A 19,070-nucleotide genomic window follows, 5' to 3' on the forward strand; every position below is an offset into this window, starting at 1 on the left:
TCCATTAATTGCATTTCACAGCAGTCATGATCTGCGAATTAGGAATCAGGGCACTCATTTTGTGTACACTGTCAGCGAATAGTACTGTAGTCAGAAATGTAATTATTTCCATGGTTTCTGCTCTAAATCTGGGCAAGTTTGTGCTTTTTCTGTCATTTCCTAATAATTTATCCATTATGAAATGTGTATTATTTCCTTTGAAATTGCCCACAAAGAAGGCAGATAATGGTTAAACGGGGTCAGACGAAGAAGAGAATCACACTCTGTCATTTCAAATAAATAATTTATTTGAGCAGTCTCACCGAGTAACAGCTGAGCAGTTCAGTTTCTATTTCTCTCATCACCAGAGGCCAGCTACAGTTGACATTACACATCATGAATCCAGGAGGAGCAACCTGTGGATAACTTAAACCAAAATTCTAAATGTTATGTTAAAGATTTTATTCAGAGTAAATACATATCTGTATATTTATGTAGATATTTCCCTTAGTGAAATGATTAGAAATCATTAGATGAATTTTCATCTATTCATTTGTATTTCTTCAGTATTTTATCCATTTATCAAATATGAGCTGTGGGGAGAGAGCAGATATGACGTGCAGCAAAGATCTGACTGATGGAGAATTACGCCTGAAATCCTCAAGGCTATTTGTGCTCACCTCTCATGTATTTTTTTTTTTTTGCCTGAAAGTGATTATTTCGACCACATGGTTGTACTCCACAAGCCAAATTGTTAACATCACTAGAAAATCTGCCTGTCTCTAAGCTCCATAAATGTTACATTGGCTTATTCTTCTTGATGTCAGGGACATGTCAAGGGAGTGGGATTGGGTCAAGAGGCACTACATTTATTTTAAATTTCTGATTAATATAATACAGCTACCAGTAAATTGTGCTACATTATTATAGATTGAGGTGCTCTGTAGTAAACAAATCATGTCAAATTATTACCAGCTTCAACATTAAAGTGAGAGATAAAACTAATTCATAATTAATCAGTGATAATAAAACTTCTTGTACTATGACAGTGGGAGGGGATAGGCTCCTGTCTCCTCCCTGACCCCCCTCACTGTATAATGAATACTTTTACTTTAGATGCTTTGAGTATATTTTGATGTTAATACTGACCCATGTAGAATTCTGAATCTAGGACTTTCACTTGTAACAACATATTTTTCTCTCTAGCATTCCTACTTTTACCTAATTAAAGCAAAACTGTTGTTTATCAATGCTGTTTTAATCTTAAGGCTCCAATGACATGTTTCATACAATACCATTTAGATTGGGGTCATGAACAACAACCTGTTTTAAGGGTATACCCACAAACGTGTCACATTTATAAAATATTGAAATACTGGAGAAAAGTCTGTGTAATGAAATCTCTCTTTCACAAGCAGTATGCTATATAATTGTCTAAACACAATTACTCGAGATGTCAAGGCACAGTGAATACATCACATATCTGCACAGAGTCAAAGACAGTGATAGCCAACACATGTCTGCAAAAGGAAATTCAAACGCATATTTCTTTATTGTCGCACTTAAGAATACTTTGAATTGTGCTTTTCAACACATTCAAATCTCAATATAGTGAGGATTTATTGGAAACTCAAAGGAGTTATGAAATATTGCACCTAAAAATGTGCGACAGTAAATAGAAAAGGTGAAAAATTGGCCAGTGTTTAACATTCAGTGCACAAAGTCACAGTGGGGGATTTTTCTGTGGTACCAAACCATCATCTTCCTATGCTCTGTAAAATCTCCTGTCATTGAGCTCTTTGATCTGTAAGCTATGGAGCATTTGCATGCTCTTGAGCTAGCTTTTTGTGGAGTTTCTGCTGTTTTATTACGACTTGGAAAAGTGTTGATTATCTTGCCACTGTTACTGCTATTCTAGCTAGTTTTCCCCTTCTTTTTCTCTAGATGTGAGATCCCAAAAAGGCTTTAAAAATAGGATATTGTCAAAGGTCATTGTGACTTTGCAATCCATCTATCTTTGTGACTGTCAGTTTAGAGGGGTTGCTTGCTCTTTATTTATTTGAGCTGTCTGCTGAGCGCAGCAGTTGTGGTGAATGTGATCCATTCGGCCAACAAAGCACTTATTAATTGTCTGTCTGCATCAAGAGAGTGAGAGCCACAGTGGGATGAGGTTAAAAGATGGACAGTAAAGAGGATAGGAGCGTAATTGTCCATGCAAGGTTTGTCACATCAAACCTGTAAAAGTTGATGGTTCACTGGGTGGATAATTGCAGCCTTCCATTGCACGAATATACAATTTCAGTGTAATTATGCCTGCATGTTTGTTTCCTTAACATTACAGGTATGCAAGTAAAATTTTCCCCTTTTGTATATGTGAATGGAGTATATCTGTAACACAACACCATGCCTACCCAGCTAGCATCCCTCATTCCCCTCTCCCTGCAGGAGGTCAGAAGTGTGACATCTCATCAGCTAGGCTGTATTTGAGATAAGTGAAGAATCAATAGCCATTGATCAGGGGAGCTGCGACATGAAACTCTTTTTCTTTCCCCGCCTGCTTTGCCTGAACGTTCTGGTACTGGAGACAGATGGCCCTTACCCAGTGTTGCTTAGCACATGGGACTTGTTTAGTGGCCCAGACACAACCTCTCCACAGCGCTCAGCTGCGTCCTAATGCCTCTCCAACAGACTGACAAATTTAGATTTTCATACAGACGCTCTCTTTGGCACTCTGATCTAATCTTACGATTTTGAAGAATCTTATGAAAAGCTATAAAAGCTGTTTGATATTTTGTGGGGAATTTCATTAAAAAGCTCTTTTGTATTTTCAACATCTTGTCCTTCGGGTGAGTGAGCGTAAACACCCCTTTACATCTCTGTGAGATGTGCAGGAAATGTTGACGTACTACCCTTATATTTACTGGACCTTGAAAAGGGAGGGAATGAGCTCAGATTTCCCACAACCCAACACTCCCACTCATCAGTTCAGAGTCAATTTACTGTCCCAGCTCTTTTACTGTTGCTGACACCGGCCATCTTGCCACATAGCTCAACTACGAGCACTTTGACAATGCCAGCTGTAACCGGGAGCCTTGCATTCAGCACTCCAAAGAGAGCATTAAAATCACTACACCTGAACAGGTGCAGAGCAGAAGGGTGACTCAGCAATCTGCCACATATGGAGAAATGAACTACGAGATATCTTGTGCACCAGGAAACAAAGGCAGACGAGACACTCAAAAAACTTTTAGATTTTAGGATATTCTTAAAACAATTTCATTAACTTGGTTTCTAAAAATAAAACCATGCATCTGTTTGGATAAAACTGTAGCTGCAAATGACAGTAAATGTAAATTCTTGCGTTTGACACATATAGAACAAATTAAAACATTGTGTAGGAGTTTCACCAGTGTCTTCAAATGCAGAATAACAGAAAACCCCTGTTTTTCTTTGGTTGTATGAGCACCCTGTAAACCTTATAAGGTCTCTACAGAGAGCCTATTTGTGGCAGAACATTAAATTCTTCTGCAGCCTATCAGCATAATATGATGTCTGCTATAAAGCTGTGTGACTTCTGACTGCATACTTCATCAATCATTGACAGATCCATCTGAGAAAGTTACTACAGAGTGTGGCATCATTATATAAACAAATAAATACAGCAGCGCAGCTCGCGCTCAGATCTCTCCCTGTATCAGTGGAGTTGGCGGGGTTGTGAAAAATCAAGCACCTCGGTGACAGTTACGACTTCGCTCAAGTAGATTTAAGTCAGTCGTTCTCTTTTTAAACTGTACAGTGAAGAGCGTGATTAAGCACGTAGAGGCATTCACGAGGAACTCTGCGGATGAAAGGAGTGACCATTTTTCTGTTGAAATCCAAGATTTTGCAACAACTTCCTGTGTCCGACTCGTAGGAGTAAAGAGTAAAAAAAACAAATGAAGAAATTCCCCTAAAAGGAAAAGAGATGCATTTGAATAACTTCTCATTTAAAACAAAATAGGGAACCAGATGAAGCCATTACAGTATTTTCATTATGAGGAAGCTTGTGTGACTATATCAGTTATTCCATGACCTTGAATTTTAAAAACTTCAGGCCAAAAATAGCCCCAGAGAAGAGCAGATGTTCATACATAAATATGTGCACTGTGATGTCAAAGACTAGGTCACATGTTTTCTTTCCTTTACAGAATATCTAATTGAGATTTTGGTTTTAACTTAAGTACTTTGGAGGGGTCAGAATTCAGTTGTACAGTTAGCACAGCCAAAAGACCCTGTGTTTGAATCTGTGGCCTTTCTGTGTGGAGTTTGCATGTTTTCCTCATGTCTGTGTGGGTTTTTTCAAGCACTGCAGCTTCCTCCCACAGTCCAAATAGTATGAATGGCTGTCTGTCACTCTGTGTTAGCCCTGCTTAGAAAACCTGGTACAAAAACATGTACAGGCTGTACATCACCTCTCGCCATATGACAGCTGGGAAAGGCTCCAGGTCTTCCCCGACTCTGAATTGGATAAGCGGAAGAAAATAGATGGATGGATGGAAGTACTATTGTGCTTTTGCAAAGCCAGTGGTCTGTTAGGCATAAGAGTCAGTTTAATTCATCATTAAAAACTACTTTTGTGCTCCCTTTTTTAAATACATGCTCTTTTTCTTCTTGGAAAAAGGATCTGTACTTTGGCGTGCAAATAACTAAGCGTTTCGTTTCATTAGTAAATATGAATTAATACAGATCCTCTCAAATCCTTGAATTGGACGGCATAATAACAACAAAAAAATAGAAAGCAAGTTTACAAAGTCCAGCATCAGTGTTGTCCTTGAGGAGTTCCTGCCTTCCGCCTTAAAGAGTTATTCCGAGCCTTGAGCCTTTCTCGCTGTCGCTCACATGACCCTGGCTGCCCCGAGAAGATGCTCATGACCTGTTTGTCACACTGCTCTGCTTTCCCATCAAACACAGGATATGTGTGCCATCAGGGAAGGACTGCATGCTGAGATTTCCTGAATGTTGCAAAGCCCAACAGATGTTGCGGTTGCAGTGTTGTACAGTACATGTCATCAGCTTCTGTGTTAAAAACAATAAATAAATAAATACAAATTCTCATCTGGCACGTCACCTTATTTAACGTGCATGCAGCGGAATGCTGCCTCTTCCATTCCCGCCACGCCAAGATAATCATGCCTTTGAAAGAGCACTTTTGCATTATACCAGCACTTGGCCTCAAGTAGTTCTCCACGAACTCCTCTATATCCTGCTACTTAAGCTATAAATGCACTGCAGGGTGAAGGCGCAGGCCTTGCACTCATGAAGATGAAACCAGGAGGTACTGCGTATCAGAATCTGTGATATCAGCACATGCGATGAGCTTTAACGAGCGCTGTGTGTTGGGGAATCGCACCCATGTCAGGTTATTTATGCATTACAGCAAAGTGGAGCTTGGATCCCTGATCAATGTTAAGTAGCCCTTCATCTTAATTAATAATCTGCTCCATTACTTAAATTACACAGCTGGGTTTTTTGAGTAATGACACCATCTGCAATCAATATAGAATCCGCTCCAGTTACGAGCGGATATACTTACAGTAGCCTTTTGTAGCACTTACCAAATGCAGATAGCAATTAATAAAGCAGTTTATGAAGCAGGGAGAGCCTCAGGGAGGCCGGCTAATTTCATTATCTAAACACAGAGGTCCTTGTCTAAACCAGTAAGGGGTAAGAGCGACATGTAGGTAAGAGTATGATGACTTTGTTGAATTAGATATTGAAAGACACATGAGTGTTGAGAGGTTGAGTTCTGGACCATCTTTCACAGATGAATGAAGTGTGCCTGGTTCCACCGTTAGTCTCGCTGCTTGGGGTTCCTAAAGCAAAATAGTAAAACATTTCTGTTTCACTTTACATAGCAAAAATAAAAACAGTACATCTGGGAAAAAACACAGATAACACCCTCCCTCTTCACAGTGATTTACTTACAACCGAGTCAGGCCACTTGCAGCATCCTCTAATTACAAAATAGCATATCCACTCATTCATTCTTAATGACACATATCACTAGTGGAAGTCTCATAAAAGTAGGAGAGAAAAAAAATATTTGGACTGCACCCAAAAATCCGATAGATCCAGTGAAGTCGTCACTCTGGTGAACAGAGAGTCATTTGTGGGTTGGGTTTTTGTCAGGCTGTGACTAAGAGTGATTCAGGGAGGTGTGTTTAATGATTCAGAGTGGAGTTGTGAGAACTAAAACCGTCCAGCAGAGTCATTTTTCCACAAGCTCTCAAAGCCTAGCGACTCCTTCCAATCATCCATATTGGTACTTGTGCATTTGCGCGGCTACAGCTGAATTAAGCGTTAAACCATTTTTCCAGAGTTGCCAATTAACCTGGTCTGCTGACTTGACTGACCCTGATGGCTTTTTGGTTTGTGTGCTGAGCAAGCTAATGCGAAAAAAAAAGTGCTGTGCTGAAAGTGTATGACAGCGTATTTACATCATCTGGGAATCATTTCCATCGGTGATTTGGTAAAAGAGTGCAGTGCAGCAGGAAGTTATTGTGGCATGTGTTGATTTTACACTCTACTTGTGGGTATTATTACTATTATATTACTCCCTTCAAGCTTCAGTAGGCAAAACAACAACAAAAAAGATAGTGACCATGTTGAAGTGCTGTGTTCAGGCTTAAAGATAGCTCTATCTACACAGCCTTGTGACTCCAACAAATGAGAGGTTTGCACAGATGCCGAGCGGTTCCAGTCTAAAGAGGAGGGTCCTCTTACCTAGCACAGACAGGCACGAGGCTACTGCCGAGCTGGCACCAGAACAAAGCCCTCAAACAGCTGCTTGATAATGTGCAACCATTAATTACATTCTGATGCCTCAAGTCTGGCCTGTGTCACTGAGCAGAGAACCCTCGCCTCGCTGAGCATGGAGCAATTATGTAAGAATATGTTGCGCAATGTTAACCAGACACTACGCCGCGTGTCTTTATGAAGATTCTTTATTGTACTTTTACCAGGTCTTCTTTACATTAATTAATGTTTTGTTAGTTGAACTGAATTTTCTGATACCTGCTTGCATTACGTTATTCAGCTGGAGACCTTTAATCTTCAAAATAAGCATATAAAGTAGGGTTGTCTTTACAGGAAGATGTTTCAGCAGAAGTTTCTGCTGAGTCAGTTGTGTGCTTGGATTGCATGTGACCAGAGGCTTGGGATCCCAGAGATGTCACTGCCTGACGAATGACTTAATGGCTGCAGATCTGTTTGGCTTGCTTCCCCATTCATTTTCATTTTCTGTAACTCAGTAGATGCTCCTAAGAAACATTTGCACAAAACACATATGCACGTCCTGCACAAATGCTACCTCTCCAAGTTCCAGCTCTCATCTGACTCCCACTTTGGCTAATGGTATTAGGCTCTTTGAGTGAGGACCATAAGTTATAGCTCAGTGGAGCATTGTTCACCCTGGCAACTGTGAATGGCAGTTGAGAAATGTCTGCCCCTGCCAAAAGAAGAATTACATGACCCACAGTGCTGGACTTTCAGCTATATCAATACTGTCAGTACTGGAACTAGAACAGCGGGGATACTGTCAAGTTCTTTATCAACCCTGTAACTTGAGATTATATGAAAAAATAAAATAGCTGAAGGTAAACCTCACTGAAACAAGTGCTGTGTGATATACAGGGAATAGTACTTTCATTTTCTGTAAGTTATGAATGGCATGACACAGGCCTATAGGCTCTCTAAACAGATCAAAAGATGACTGCTTGAAAACTGAGACGTGAAAGGCTCCACTTTCAGGCACCACTTCACTTTCAGATCTCACGGGTAAGCTAGCACATTTAAGCAGGTGTCAGGCTCTAATCTTATCATTTTCACTCTGATGGATCCTACACATAGATATGCTGGAAAAAGATCATGGATTGAAAGAGGGCAGGTGAGATCCGCATTTTCCAGCAAGTCCTTCACTTAAATCATTATGCTGGTTGTTTGCTCTTCTCTGTCTAAAAAGACTAATTAAAGAGTCTTTGAAACGTGATTGTTTCCAATGAAAGCATCGACTCTCAGCGTGCTTACTTTGATTTTCCTTGTAATTTGGTTAGGTTTAGGCACAAAAATACACTGTCAAAGTTGTTGATTACCTGTATTACTCACAGACCCCCTAGAAGATGGCTAACATTATAATGTAAGCATAGGTCATAATAACAGCTTGCCAAAATGACAGACAGTACCTGGTTGTTTTCTGGGGAAGACAGTCTCTTTTGTTTCCTTAAAAAATATATATATTTTGACTGTTTCAGAAAGAAAAGTTGGAATTTTTAAACTATATTTCAGAGATTGGGGGAGGACTTTTTCTAGATTGTGCATTTTAAAACACAGCTCATGTACTACTTCTCATATCAATATCAAGTTCATGAAAAGGGCAAATAAAGCGCAGCTTATTTTAATATTGTTATTTTCCCATCTTCTTTTAGACCACTGCCCCCTTACTTGGGAAGAAACAAGCAGTTCCTTTGTACGTCACATTACCAGAAAACTGTGTTACTCTGCCCCAGGTAAACAGAATACAAAGAGCTCAGTGTGTGACTTCTGACCAGGATTCAGTGTTTCACTGCTTCCTTGTCCTTTAAGAGTTCCTCTCCAAGTGGTTGACCTGGCAGTTGGCAGACATGTCCACCACCCATTACCACCACCACATGCTCAAAAACAGTGGCCTATCATGTGTGCAGAAAAACAATGCAACACAAAGCAACAACAGGCCTGGCAAAGTGGTGTTGGATAACATGTTTTTGTATTCTGTGAAAAGCTGATGCTGCAGTTTCGCTGCACAGTGACAAAAGGTGGAGGCCAAGAACCGAATGGTAGAGTTGAAACTGTGGGTGCGGTAGTAGACTGTGGATATTTTTCTCTGTATGTCCATCAGTCTGTGCCCCCCAAGCACATGAAGAAGGGAACTTTCCTATGACAATGGATGTTCCTCAGAAAACTCCAGACTGTCTGTGCATCATCTGGTTTGAGCTAATTTAATTGATCATTTGTTTTGGAATATGTACCACAAAAGCACAATACCATCTAACACTATAAGAGCCTCAAAGTGGTTCCTGCTATTAGCCGATGTGACTCGGGGGCACTATTTGAACATGAAGAGGAGAGAGGATTTGAGTTTTGATTAAAAATGTCTAAAGTGAAAAAAGGCTTTTGGAGGTCCAGCAGATCAATTTTGTCCTGGGGCGCTAGTGGCAGGTTTATCTTCTCCCCCCCCCCCCCCCCCCCCCTTATGCTTAATGTGCCTTTGTATGTAGAAAAGCTACAACGACAGCCATGGGCACAGGTTTTGTTTGAGCACTGGGGGGTGAGTGTGGATTAAGCAGAAGGTCTCGAGGTCTTCCCCAAGGAATTACTGACACTTATTTTCCTTCTGGTGAATTTTAGACCTCTTCTGCCCCCGTTTCTGATAGAAATGTCTTTTTTTATATAGAAGAAAAAATTTTAAAATCAGTCATCAGGTGCCAATTCAACATGCCTGGAAGTTATGTTATTATTGGTGGGAACAAATGTGTGAGATGGGCGCCTGCATTCACCACTGACATCTGTACTATGATGTAGCAACCAGATCCCACAGACGAGACATAGAAGGAAAAAAAAACATATAAAGAATGTGAAGAGTGTAAGGGTGCAAAACAGAAAATATACACTCACCGAACACTTTGTTAGGTACACCTTGCTAGTACTGGGTTGGACTCCATTTTGCCTTCTATGTCTAGAAATCTATGTCAAGTCTTCTTGACATAGATTCAACAAGGTGCTGGAAACACTGCTCAGAGATTTTGGTCCATATCGATATGATAGCATCACTCAGTTGCTGCAGATTTGTTGGCTGTGCATCCATGATGCACATCTCTTCCATCACATCCCAAAGCTGCTCTACTGGATTGAGATCTGCTGACTCTGGAGACCAATGTAGTATACTGAATACATTTTCATGTTAAAAAAAACCAAATCAAAAAACAGTTTGATATGATTTGAGCGTGACTACCTGTACTAAGAAAATATCTAATCCTACACCGTTACAGCAACTAATTTAGTTACAACCCTCTCATTTTAAAGCAGTGTCCTCTCACTTCATTGTGAGAGGAGACATTGTGAGAGACATTGTTGCGCAGAGTACATGTTTTTACACTATCTGTAAACACCAGAGATGGATCTTCGGGGAAAATCCCACCCAACCACAGACGATCAGGAGTTTCTGAAATACCCAGACCAGCCCATATGGCACCAACAACCATACCACTTAAAAAGTGGCTGCTGGGAAACCGATGTTCAGTTTTCAACTTCAGCAGGTCGCCCTGACTATGTCTACATGCCTAAATGCACCGAGTTGCTGTCATGTGAGTTTGCTGATTGGACATGTGGTTTAATATCCTGGCTGTATATTTAAGTCGTAGAGAATCATAAAGAACCATAAATCCAAAAGGACTTTTTTGACTAAAGCCATGTACACAGCGATGCAAAAACTTACCTAAAAGTAAAATAACTCTTTTATTGTGTCAGTCAAGAAATAAAATACATTTTGGGTTAAAAAAAAACCCTCGGCTGTCCAGCCATTATTCTCCCATACAAATGAATGGACTTTACCTGTCTGCTCTACACCCTGCTCTCAGCCACCCGCCGTTGCCAAGGTTTCCGTGTACGCGCTGCCTGGGAGAGCGGAGCCGCGCGATTGTCATACAGTACTGCCAGACATGGCGGCGGAGCTACAACCCGAGTGGATTTCTTGTCTCCCGTCTTCCTGGAGTTATGGTGTTACTCGGGATGGACGTGTCTTCTTCGTTAAGTAAATATCCCTTCCAAAGGCAAACGCTTCAAGTCATTCTGCTCGTTTCTATTTCGAACAAAGTCACCGCTGGATTTGAACGCATATCTCGCTCTTTCTCTCTGTCTCTCCTTCTCAACAGCGAAGAAGCCAAGAGTACAACCTGGCTGCATCCAGTAAGTGGTGAGGCAGTTATAACCGGGCACAGGAAAACTCCAGGTAAAGATGTCACTGTCAAGTTTTTCTCTTATCTTGAACGCCTTTCGTGTTCGCCCCGGCAGTGTGTTGTTGTTGTGTTACCCAAAAGCGAACACTTCCCACGCTGTGCGTGTGTGTGTGAGAGAGAGGCTGTGATATCCACGCCGTGTTTCTTAACACACGAGTGGGTTTTTGTCGCTCGTGCTGTGAAAATTGAGCCCTCTCGTGCCCACCTCTGCCCAGCTAGTGCCACTTCCTTCGCTGCTGCCTCTCCCCAGGGTGGTCAGTCAGTGGAGTTGAAGAGTGGACACTAGCCAATATCGCCCGAGAACTAGTGAAGAGGCGACCTTTAGCCTAATAGCAACTAAAGCACGTAAACAAATGTAGGAAGTCGTTTTTTTGTTTTTGTTTTGGCTTTGAATAACCCAACGCATTATGTTGACCGTGCAGGGGAGTAAGATTAGTGCATTTAAGTGTTTTGACACAGGACCCTACTTAACAGTAAGCTCCTGTGTGACAGGTAAGCAGGAAAACTGTAGCAGATTGAAGTATAGCTCTGCTGAATTTCATCATTAATTTTTTTTGCAGTGAGCTTATATATATATATATATATATATATATATATATATATATTCATATTCCTACAAAAAGCTTGACTTATCTTAGAGACATGGTACAATTAGCTGCTTAGTGCGCTTTTCTGGTGAGATTATGATGCAACTATATACAGCAGCAGCAAGCTCTTCTTTAACTTCAAGCACCCCCTCTCCTGTTAAGAGTGTCTGCTTCATCTGAATATGGCTGCAACCAATGAGTTGTTGTTTTTTTTTAATAATGTGTGAGTTCATACATTTTCTTTTCTTTAAAAAATTGTATTCTATTAGTATCAAAAATTGAAAAATGTCCATCAGTATTTCACCACAGAGCTGAAGCCCAGAAGGCAGGCAGCTATTCTAAAAAAATAATTACTAATATCATGATATAGCTCTGTTCTTTTCAGTTGCAATGATATGCTTTTATTAGCGTTGTGTAATAGTAAATGAGATATTTTTTTGTGGTTTCCGGGGGCAAAACCACAAAATTTGAATGTATTCTCAGTCAGTTTATTGACCAGATGACTGAACTGATTTATCAAGAAACTAAGTGACAAATTGAGCACAGGCGGAATAATTAGTTCCAACCCTAAAGGTGATGCATAAAGCTGGCAGAGGCAGCATATTTTTGGTGTCACTCACTAATTCATGTGAATGAAGAGGGGAGTAAACTCGCACTTTTTCTGGGCTCTCGTTCAGGGCACTAGAAAATCTAGCTTGTAATGAAGTACTTGGGCAAAAAGTAAAGTTTGTGCAGAAAATATGCAGTAGTGCGATGGGTTAAGTAGAGGACTTTTACAAAGCAGAGCAGTTTTTGAATCCCATGTGAAGCTCAGCTTTGAGTGAGTTTTAGCTTTTGTGAAGCACGAGCAGATGCCTGCATTTGTCTGATGGGAGGGTGTTAGGAGGAGAGCTGCCAATTTTCATATTCTAATTTCATAGCAGTTTTATTTATTTATTCTTTGCCTCCTATTGCTTTTTTTCAAAACATATTTTTCAAATTTTTAAACATTTCTCCTTTTTAACAAACTGGAACTTTCGAAATTTGCTTGAAAATTTGAGAAACTCTAAATTTTCAAGGTGGTTGCCTAGTTTTGGGTAAGTGGGTCTTTCATGTCTGGCCAAAACACCTTTAACTTTCTGGGACAAACACTCATACATACATGCATGCTGGAGGTGTTGTGTAGCATCAGCTTCTACTACACTGGCTGCAGGTGGATTGCTGAGCGGGGCTTCATGGACTAGACTTGTTCTGGTGCTCACTCATGGAGCTTTAACCTCCTAGGACCTGGCATCTACATATGTGGACATCACATTTTGTGTTATTTAGACCAAAATACTCAATTTTACTCTGCAAGGGCCTGATATCCACTTAGGAGGACATTATACTGCCACTGTTCTATCGAAATTTTAAACGAATATCCTCATATGTGGCTCTCATTTTTCTTAGAAACAAAAATAAGGTTAAAAAAAATCTGGTAATTCTTTGTTTTTTACATTCATCGAGTGCCAATATGCCCAAATATCAAAGAGAAATTAAAAATGCATGCTTTGGAAGAGTTCGGGTCTTAAGAGGTTAAAGACCATTCACGAGAAGTATTTGCAGTCTGGCAGCACAAGTCGTCCCATCAGGAAATGTCTTTTTCATGGTGGTGTGTGCTCGGTCTGCATCTTTATGAATGTCAGGACCCAAGAGGCCCAACAGAACCCCAACAGAACATAGCATCGTAATGACATGATCAATGTTATTTGCTTCACCTCTCAGTGATTTTTAATGTGGCTGATGGCTGCATGATTGTTCACATATTTGTCCACCTTTCCTTCTTTCACAGACTTACCCACCGGATGGGAGGAGGGATATACGTTTGAGGGAGCACGGTGCTTTATCAAGTGAGTTTCCCGCCTATTTTACCGCATGACACGCACACCCATCGCAACCTTAGGACCTCTGCATACAAACATGTCATCTAAATTCAAAACACTTCCCCGTTGCGCGCCACCGTGGTACCTCGATTACAAGCATAAATTAATTTATTTCCACTTAAGTCACCTCAGAGGAATGAAACGCTCCTCTCAATAGTCTGCAGCTCCTGAAAACACGCCTTGTGGTGGATGTGTCAATATAAAGAGGTTGTAAATTTGGAACCTTTACTCCCTTTTTGTGTGGCCTATCCCAAAAGTTAATGATTACACAGCTACATTGTGCAAATAACAGGCAGACATGGACACAGTGTGCTTGCTTTCCTCTTGCAAGCTGTTTGTATTTATTCAGACTAGGGCTGCCACGATTTGTCGACTAGTCACGATTACGTCGACTATCAAAATCGTCGACGACTGATTTAATAGTCGACGCGTCGTTTGAAGCTTTGTAAGATCCCAAAAGACGCAGGAATAAGTAGCAGGATTTAAGAGTGTAATAACGGACTGAAACAGAAGATGGCAGCACTGCATGTACAAGGATGCCAGCTGCCGTTAAACCCCGAAGAAGAAGAAGAAGAAGAAGAAGCAGCAGCTTTGTCCCAGAATTCATAGCGCGGCCCAGCTTAGTTTCCAACAATGGCGGTAGCTAGTTAGTTTTAATATTACTCTTATTATTCTTTCTGGGTCACAAAATAAACGTTTAACATATTTTCAGGCGAGAATGTAGCTGTGTAAACCTCAAATATCGGCTCAGTTTATCAGGACACCACATATTTTCAAAAGCGCTCCGACGTTTTCGGAGACATCTGTTACCCACTAGCTCGATAGCTAGCCGGGGGCTAGGTCACTAGCGCTGTGAGAACACCAGACTCCCGGCAAATTGTTTTCAAACCCACCGCCGTCTTTCGCTACTCAGGTTAAATATATATGAGTCACTTAGATAAATTAAAAATGTTGTTGTTTGGCTTTTTTTTTTTTTTTGTATTTTATTTGTTCCTGAGTAAATCGGTTTGTCTGAGATTAAAGTTATAGTTTTTACACAGCTGAATAAACGTCAAGCAGACAGCTGATCATCAGAAGTGTGAGATGCTGGAGAATTTACTCCGGTGTCCTGTTATATTTTAGATAGCAAGGAGTTTATTAAACTCCACCGAGACAATACTGATGGTCAAACGGCAGATGGTCAAATAATTCACATTTAAAAAAAACGCCCAAGCAAACATATTGCACATATAATTTCATTAAAATTGAATTGAATAAACTATCATCTTGTCTTTATTTTTAGTTAGCACCTTAAAAGCTTAAAGCTGTAAGCTAATGATAGTTATATAAGAGTAGATGCTGCTGGTGCAATAAGCTGTAGTTTTACGTCCAGTGGATGATGATCTGATTAGTCGACTAATCGCATAAATAATCGGTGACTAGTCGACTATCAAAATAATCGTTTGTGGCAGCCCTAATTCAGACTTACCCTGCTCAAAGCTGAGTCTGCTTGGAAGAGTTGAGCCAAAGTATAATGCGTTCTCTTTTTCTGACAGTTATCCTCGCTGTTTGGGTTTATACGGCTCCTCACATTTCAGGATGACACTTGTCCCTAAATAGATGCTGGAGAATATTTCTGAAATACTACATGCCAGTCCACTCCGCTAAAGGAAACGTAAATGGCTTCTCATTCAAAGTCTCCTTCCAGTGATTTTTTTTGACATTTTTTTATTCCTACATCATATCTCAGGTATGCTAATTTCTTGTGGCTGTGTGGGCAGGGGAGAATGTCATATATCCTCTGTGTCCACTAAAACACTTTGTTCAGTTCGTGACCCTCTCCGTGTGAAGCCCAGGTTCTGCATGAATTACGTGAGCAGTCGGCCATAGTCTTTGAAATACAGTAAATTTCACATTTTGCTCTCTTCCCCCAGTAGCCTGATGTATGCAGCTAATCAAAAGAGATCACAAGTGCTGTCATTCATTGGGGTCTGATTCATCATCTGTCCTCCAAATCCAAGGGTATGAGGGGGGAAATATGTTGTTATTTTGCATGTTCTCTTGCAATTACGTTGCACGGCACGTATAGATGCGTAGTATGTGAACATCTCTGCCAAAGTACAAGAAGGCTTCTGAATGACTGAGGATATAGCATACGCGCCATATGAAAATAGGATATTATACCCTATTATTCTCATCGAATCCTCTCTCCTTTGACTTCCTCATGAATTTGAGGAGCTTCATGTGGCAGGCTGCCAGGCAGTCGGACTGAAAGGCAGTAATTTTATATTCCAGTATTTTATCTCAGCTTCTCGGTGCAAAACAGACTTGAGGAAGACATTCATTAGATGATCACTGTGATTTTGGCACAGTCCAATGACATGGTAATGTTGCCTGTAAAACAACTCACAAACTAATCATCCTGCCCCCCCACAAAGCAGGCCATCTGCATTTTTGTGAGAAAAAACCCATTTGGTTTAAGCCGTAGGTTGAATTTTAATCAAAACTGTGAAAAAGTAAAAGCATTTTAAATGATATCGTTGCCTTTTATCTCATATACTGGCATACTGGCGCTTCAGCAGGGTCAGAGTAAACAAAAATATGCGGATGGCTGATTCAACTGAGCTTGTCCTAAACTGAAGCGAAGCAAGTAAAATACACAGAGAAACGGCTTCAGCATACTGATTCTCCCTTCTGTTGACCTTCAATAGCAATTCCCTCTTTTTTAAAACAGTAATGAAAATCTAGTAACACGGAGCAATGTGACCAACATTTGACCGACACTTTCACCATCTTCCTTCTGTGTCCTCTTTTAGTAAGTAAACATTTACCCCGTCCTGTTTCTTGGGAACGACTTTGCTTCTTTTGTTGTTTTAACTTAGCAAGAGCTTTTAGAATTTGAGTCATGTCGTCAGAACTGCGAGTGTTTTAAAGATGGTGGCACATGCTGGAAAAATATTTGGTCAACTTAGGGCACAAGATCAGCGATCAAGACATCTTTAAGGTGTTTTTATGCTTTACGTTACGAGGTTGCGTAAAACCATGCCTGTTAATTTCATTGTGACTCATGTTTTGACATAGAGCTTTGTTGATAGCTTTATGTGATAACTGTCTTGGACGGTCCTTGAGGCATTTTGAGGCTTTGTGTGAGGTTGCCAGTAAAAGCCTCTCAAAGCTCTCCAGTACAATTAGCCCAGTGACAGCTGTTCTTATGTTTTACAGTAGGTTATTATTGCTTTGTCATCATTTTTGTATTAAATATCACAAGTTTGGAGATCCTTTTTTTTATATTCAAGCAGTGGCTCTAAACACACACTTGTGTGAAATATAGACACGTTTATTGATCAATTTCTGTGGCTGTTTTGCTAGAAAGCGGAAAAAAAAAACCTTGTGCCAAAGGATCTGGCTTATTCACATGCTGGCTGTGTGGCTTGGCTGTTACCGTCGGGTTACACAGTGTGAGCATCAAGGAGCAGATTGTGCTGACGCAGGCTGTCCTCTGATGAGATGTGCTGGGAAGGATGAATTGCAGGTTGTTGGTGTGATAGTGTGGACTAGAGGCATGCTCCGTCCCAAGATTTGATTAGTTTGTGTCGCCGTGAGTTCTGAATGAGTGAAGGTCACTGGAGATGTTAATTGAATCAATCATAGCTTACTGCTCTCCTCAGACTCGCACCACTTTTCTGGATTGGTTTCTGGGTTGCCTGATGCAAAAATAGGATTTTTTTTTCTTTTTTTTAACTTTGTGGTGTGTTCCAACTGGCAGGTGGTGGGTGCTCGCTACCCAAGTAACAGAGATCCTGGTGAGGTAGAAATCAGCAAGCTGTTAACTTGTTAATTTCATTCACAGGCAGTCAAAACAGTCAGTGCAGTGCAAGTGCTTTGCTTCCATGTCTGACAGGACTGCAGGCACTGAAAGTGTGCCGGTCCTTTTTGCTAAGATGCTTCAGTAAAAATGCCAGATGTACCTAAGTAGGACTGCATCCAAATTTTTAAGTCAGGAGTTTTGGCCACCTCCACAGCTGTTGAACTTGGTAATAAATCAGAGAACACTTCAGCTATTCTCCTGACTTTACTCTGAGATGATAATCCACATATAAGAATAGTAGACACCTTAGAAGTTGGGTCCTATCTCTCATTAACTTAACCTCTATGCACTCCTGGATGCTGAAGATACATCTTTTACAAAAGTATATACAAGCACAAAAACTATACATTGCTCTGTGCAGACTACTGCAGGCAAAGTCAAGCATTTCTACTTTTATTTTAAGACATTTTCTCTCCCTCGTGTCTATGAGTAAATCCAGCAGCCACACAAATCTGTTCAGCTTGTTATTATTTGTGATGAAACAGTATTTTATGAGACTGGTCCATCTGGCAGATTTGTTTTTTCATTTTATCTCCATAGCACATAATCCCAGATTCTAACTCAAGCCTCATTTTGAACAAGAAGTGGGCCTGTGATTTAGGCACTTTTTGCTGTGTTTTGTCACATTTTGCTAATTAGCATTCCAGACCTGTGAAAACCTCTCAGAAGTGTGTGTCAGGGCAACTTAGGTGAAGTGACTTTGAGTGAAGCAAAGGTGTCATAGCATTAATATATAGTAGGAAAGCGGTGACCCTAATTGTAAGTTTGCTGCCTCGTCGATGCTGTAAGTGTAAATATGTTTATGAAAGACAGGTGCAGAAGTCAGTTCCCGGTCTTTGTTTGCTATTCTTGTCTCATTAATTCTGTCTGGGAATGGAAAAAAAAACAAAAAAAACCCCGCAAACTGCTGAACTCAGGGATAATTGCGCTAGGTTTGGCAAAGAGACTGCTGTTATCTTGTTTTGAAGCCTAATGAGTGAGTAATAAGCAGTCTGCATGTGACCCTACAGTTTTGCTTGATGGCTGTCCAGTTAGTAATGCTTCATTTGACGACTTTTTGCAAGTGAGCTTTGAGGACAACTTACCGTTTCCAATAGCTTATCAGTGTGAAATGCAACATAAAATATACATATCGTGCTAGTCTGCTCTCCAACTACCATTTTCATTAGGCTATTCACTTCTGCTGCTGCATAATTCATCACTCAGAGCAGAAGAAAGCATGTCAATTAAAATGCCGTCAATTATGACAAAAATCTCCTCAGTGGATCTGTGTTTAGCTGTTGGCTTTCTCTGCTTTAAAAGCCCGTGTACTCACGTGTCAGGTTACTCCCAGACAAATATTCATTGGTGGTTAATGTCCTTCAAAACTAAATAATGAAGTTCATATAATAATCTTTTTAATGACTGTGTTTTTTTTTTTTAAATTGATAACCTAGATTCTGCTTATAATAGGTTTCCTGTTGGGATGCAGCAACATCGGTGTTTTAAATAACAATCTGACTGATTGCTGATGCAGTGTGGGGTTTTTTTGTTCTGCTTATTTGCTATGTTAATTATCTGTTCCATCTTTTGTGCAAGGGAGGGATCTTCATTCTTTACAAAAAAGCTTTTAGCTCTTTGACATTTGTATGGGGCAAATCTTGTGTGGTACAGCTGCTGGCATCTATAAATGTTATGTTATATGCTAATATGTTGATATCAGTTAGCATCGTTGATACTGGCCTATAAT

General features: G+C 40.4%; 1 protein-coding gene and 1 long non-coding RNA gene across 9 annotated transcripts in view; one reads left to right on the top strand and one right to left on the bottom strand.

Moving 5' to 3' along the window:
• Positions 1–266: 266 nt before the first annotated feature.
• On the bottom strand, positions 267–10,739 carry LOC146704807 (uncharacterized). Its single transcript, XR_014921220.1, has 3 exons — positions 10,603–10,739; positions 9,667–9,915; positions 267–5,831 (listed from the first exon to the last, which is right to left on the bottom strand). It is a non-coding gene; the product is annotated as an uncharacterized LOC146704807 (long non-coding RNA).
• Positions 10,675–19,070, top strand: part of LOC146704808 (pleckstrin homology domain-containing family A member 5-like) — an 89,142-nt gene continuing 80,746 nt past the window's right edge. For all 8 annotated transcript variants that reach the window (XM_085462186.1, XM_085462189.1, XM_085462191.1 and 5 more), the window contains exons 1-3: positions 10,675–10,801; positions 10,923–10,999; positions 13,404–13,461. In XM_085462186.1, coding sequence (XP_085318312.1) covers positions 10,710–10,801; positions 10,923–10,999; positions 13,404–13,461 — 227 coding nt within the window. In that variant the 5' untranslated portion in view covers positions 10,675–10,709. The remainder of the gene's footprint in view (positions 10,802–10,922; positions 11,000–13,403; positions 13,462–19,070) is intronic.

The sequence above is a fragment of the Copadichromis virginalis genome, linkage group LG7, assembly GCF_057382275.1.
Source record: "Copadichromis virginalis isolate Kocher_CV1m ecotype Utaka linkage group LG7, C_Virginalis_male_GT1.1, whole genome shotgun sequence".
Taxonomy (NCBI): Eukaryota; Metazoa; Chordata; class Actinopteri; order Cichliformes; family Cichlidae; genus Copadichromis; species Copadichromis virginalis.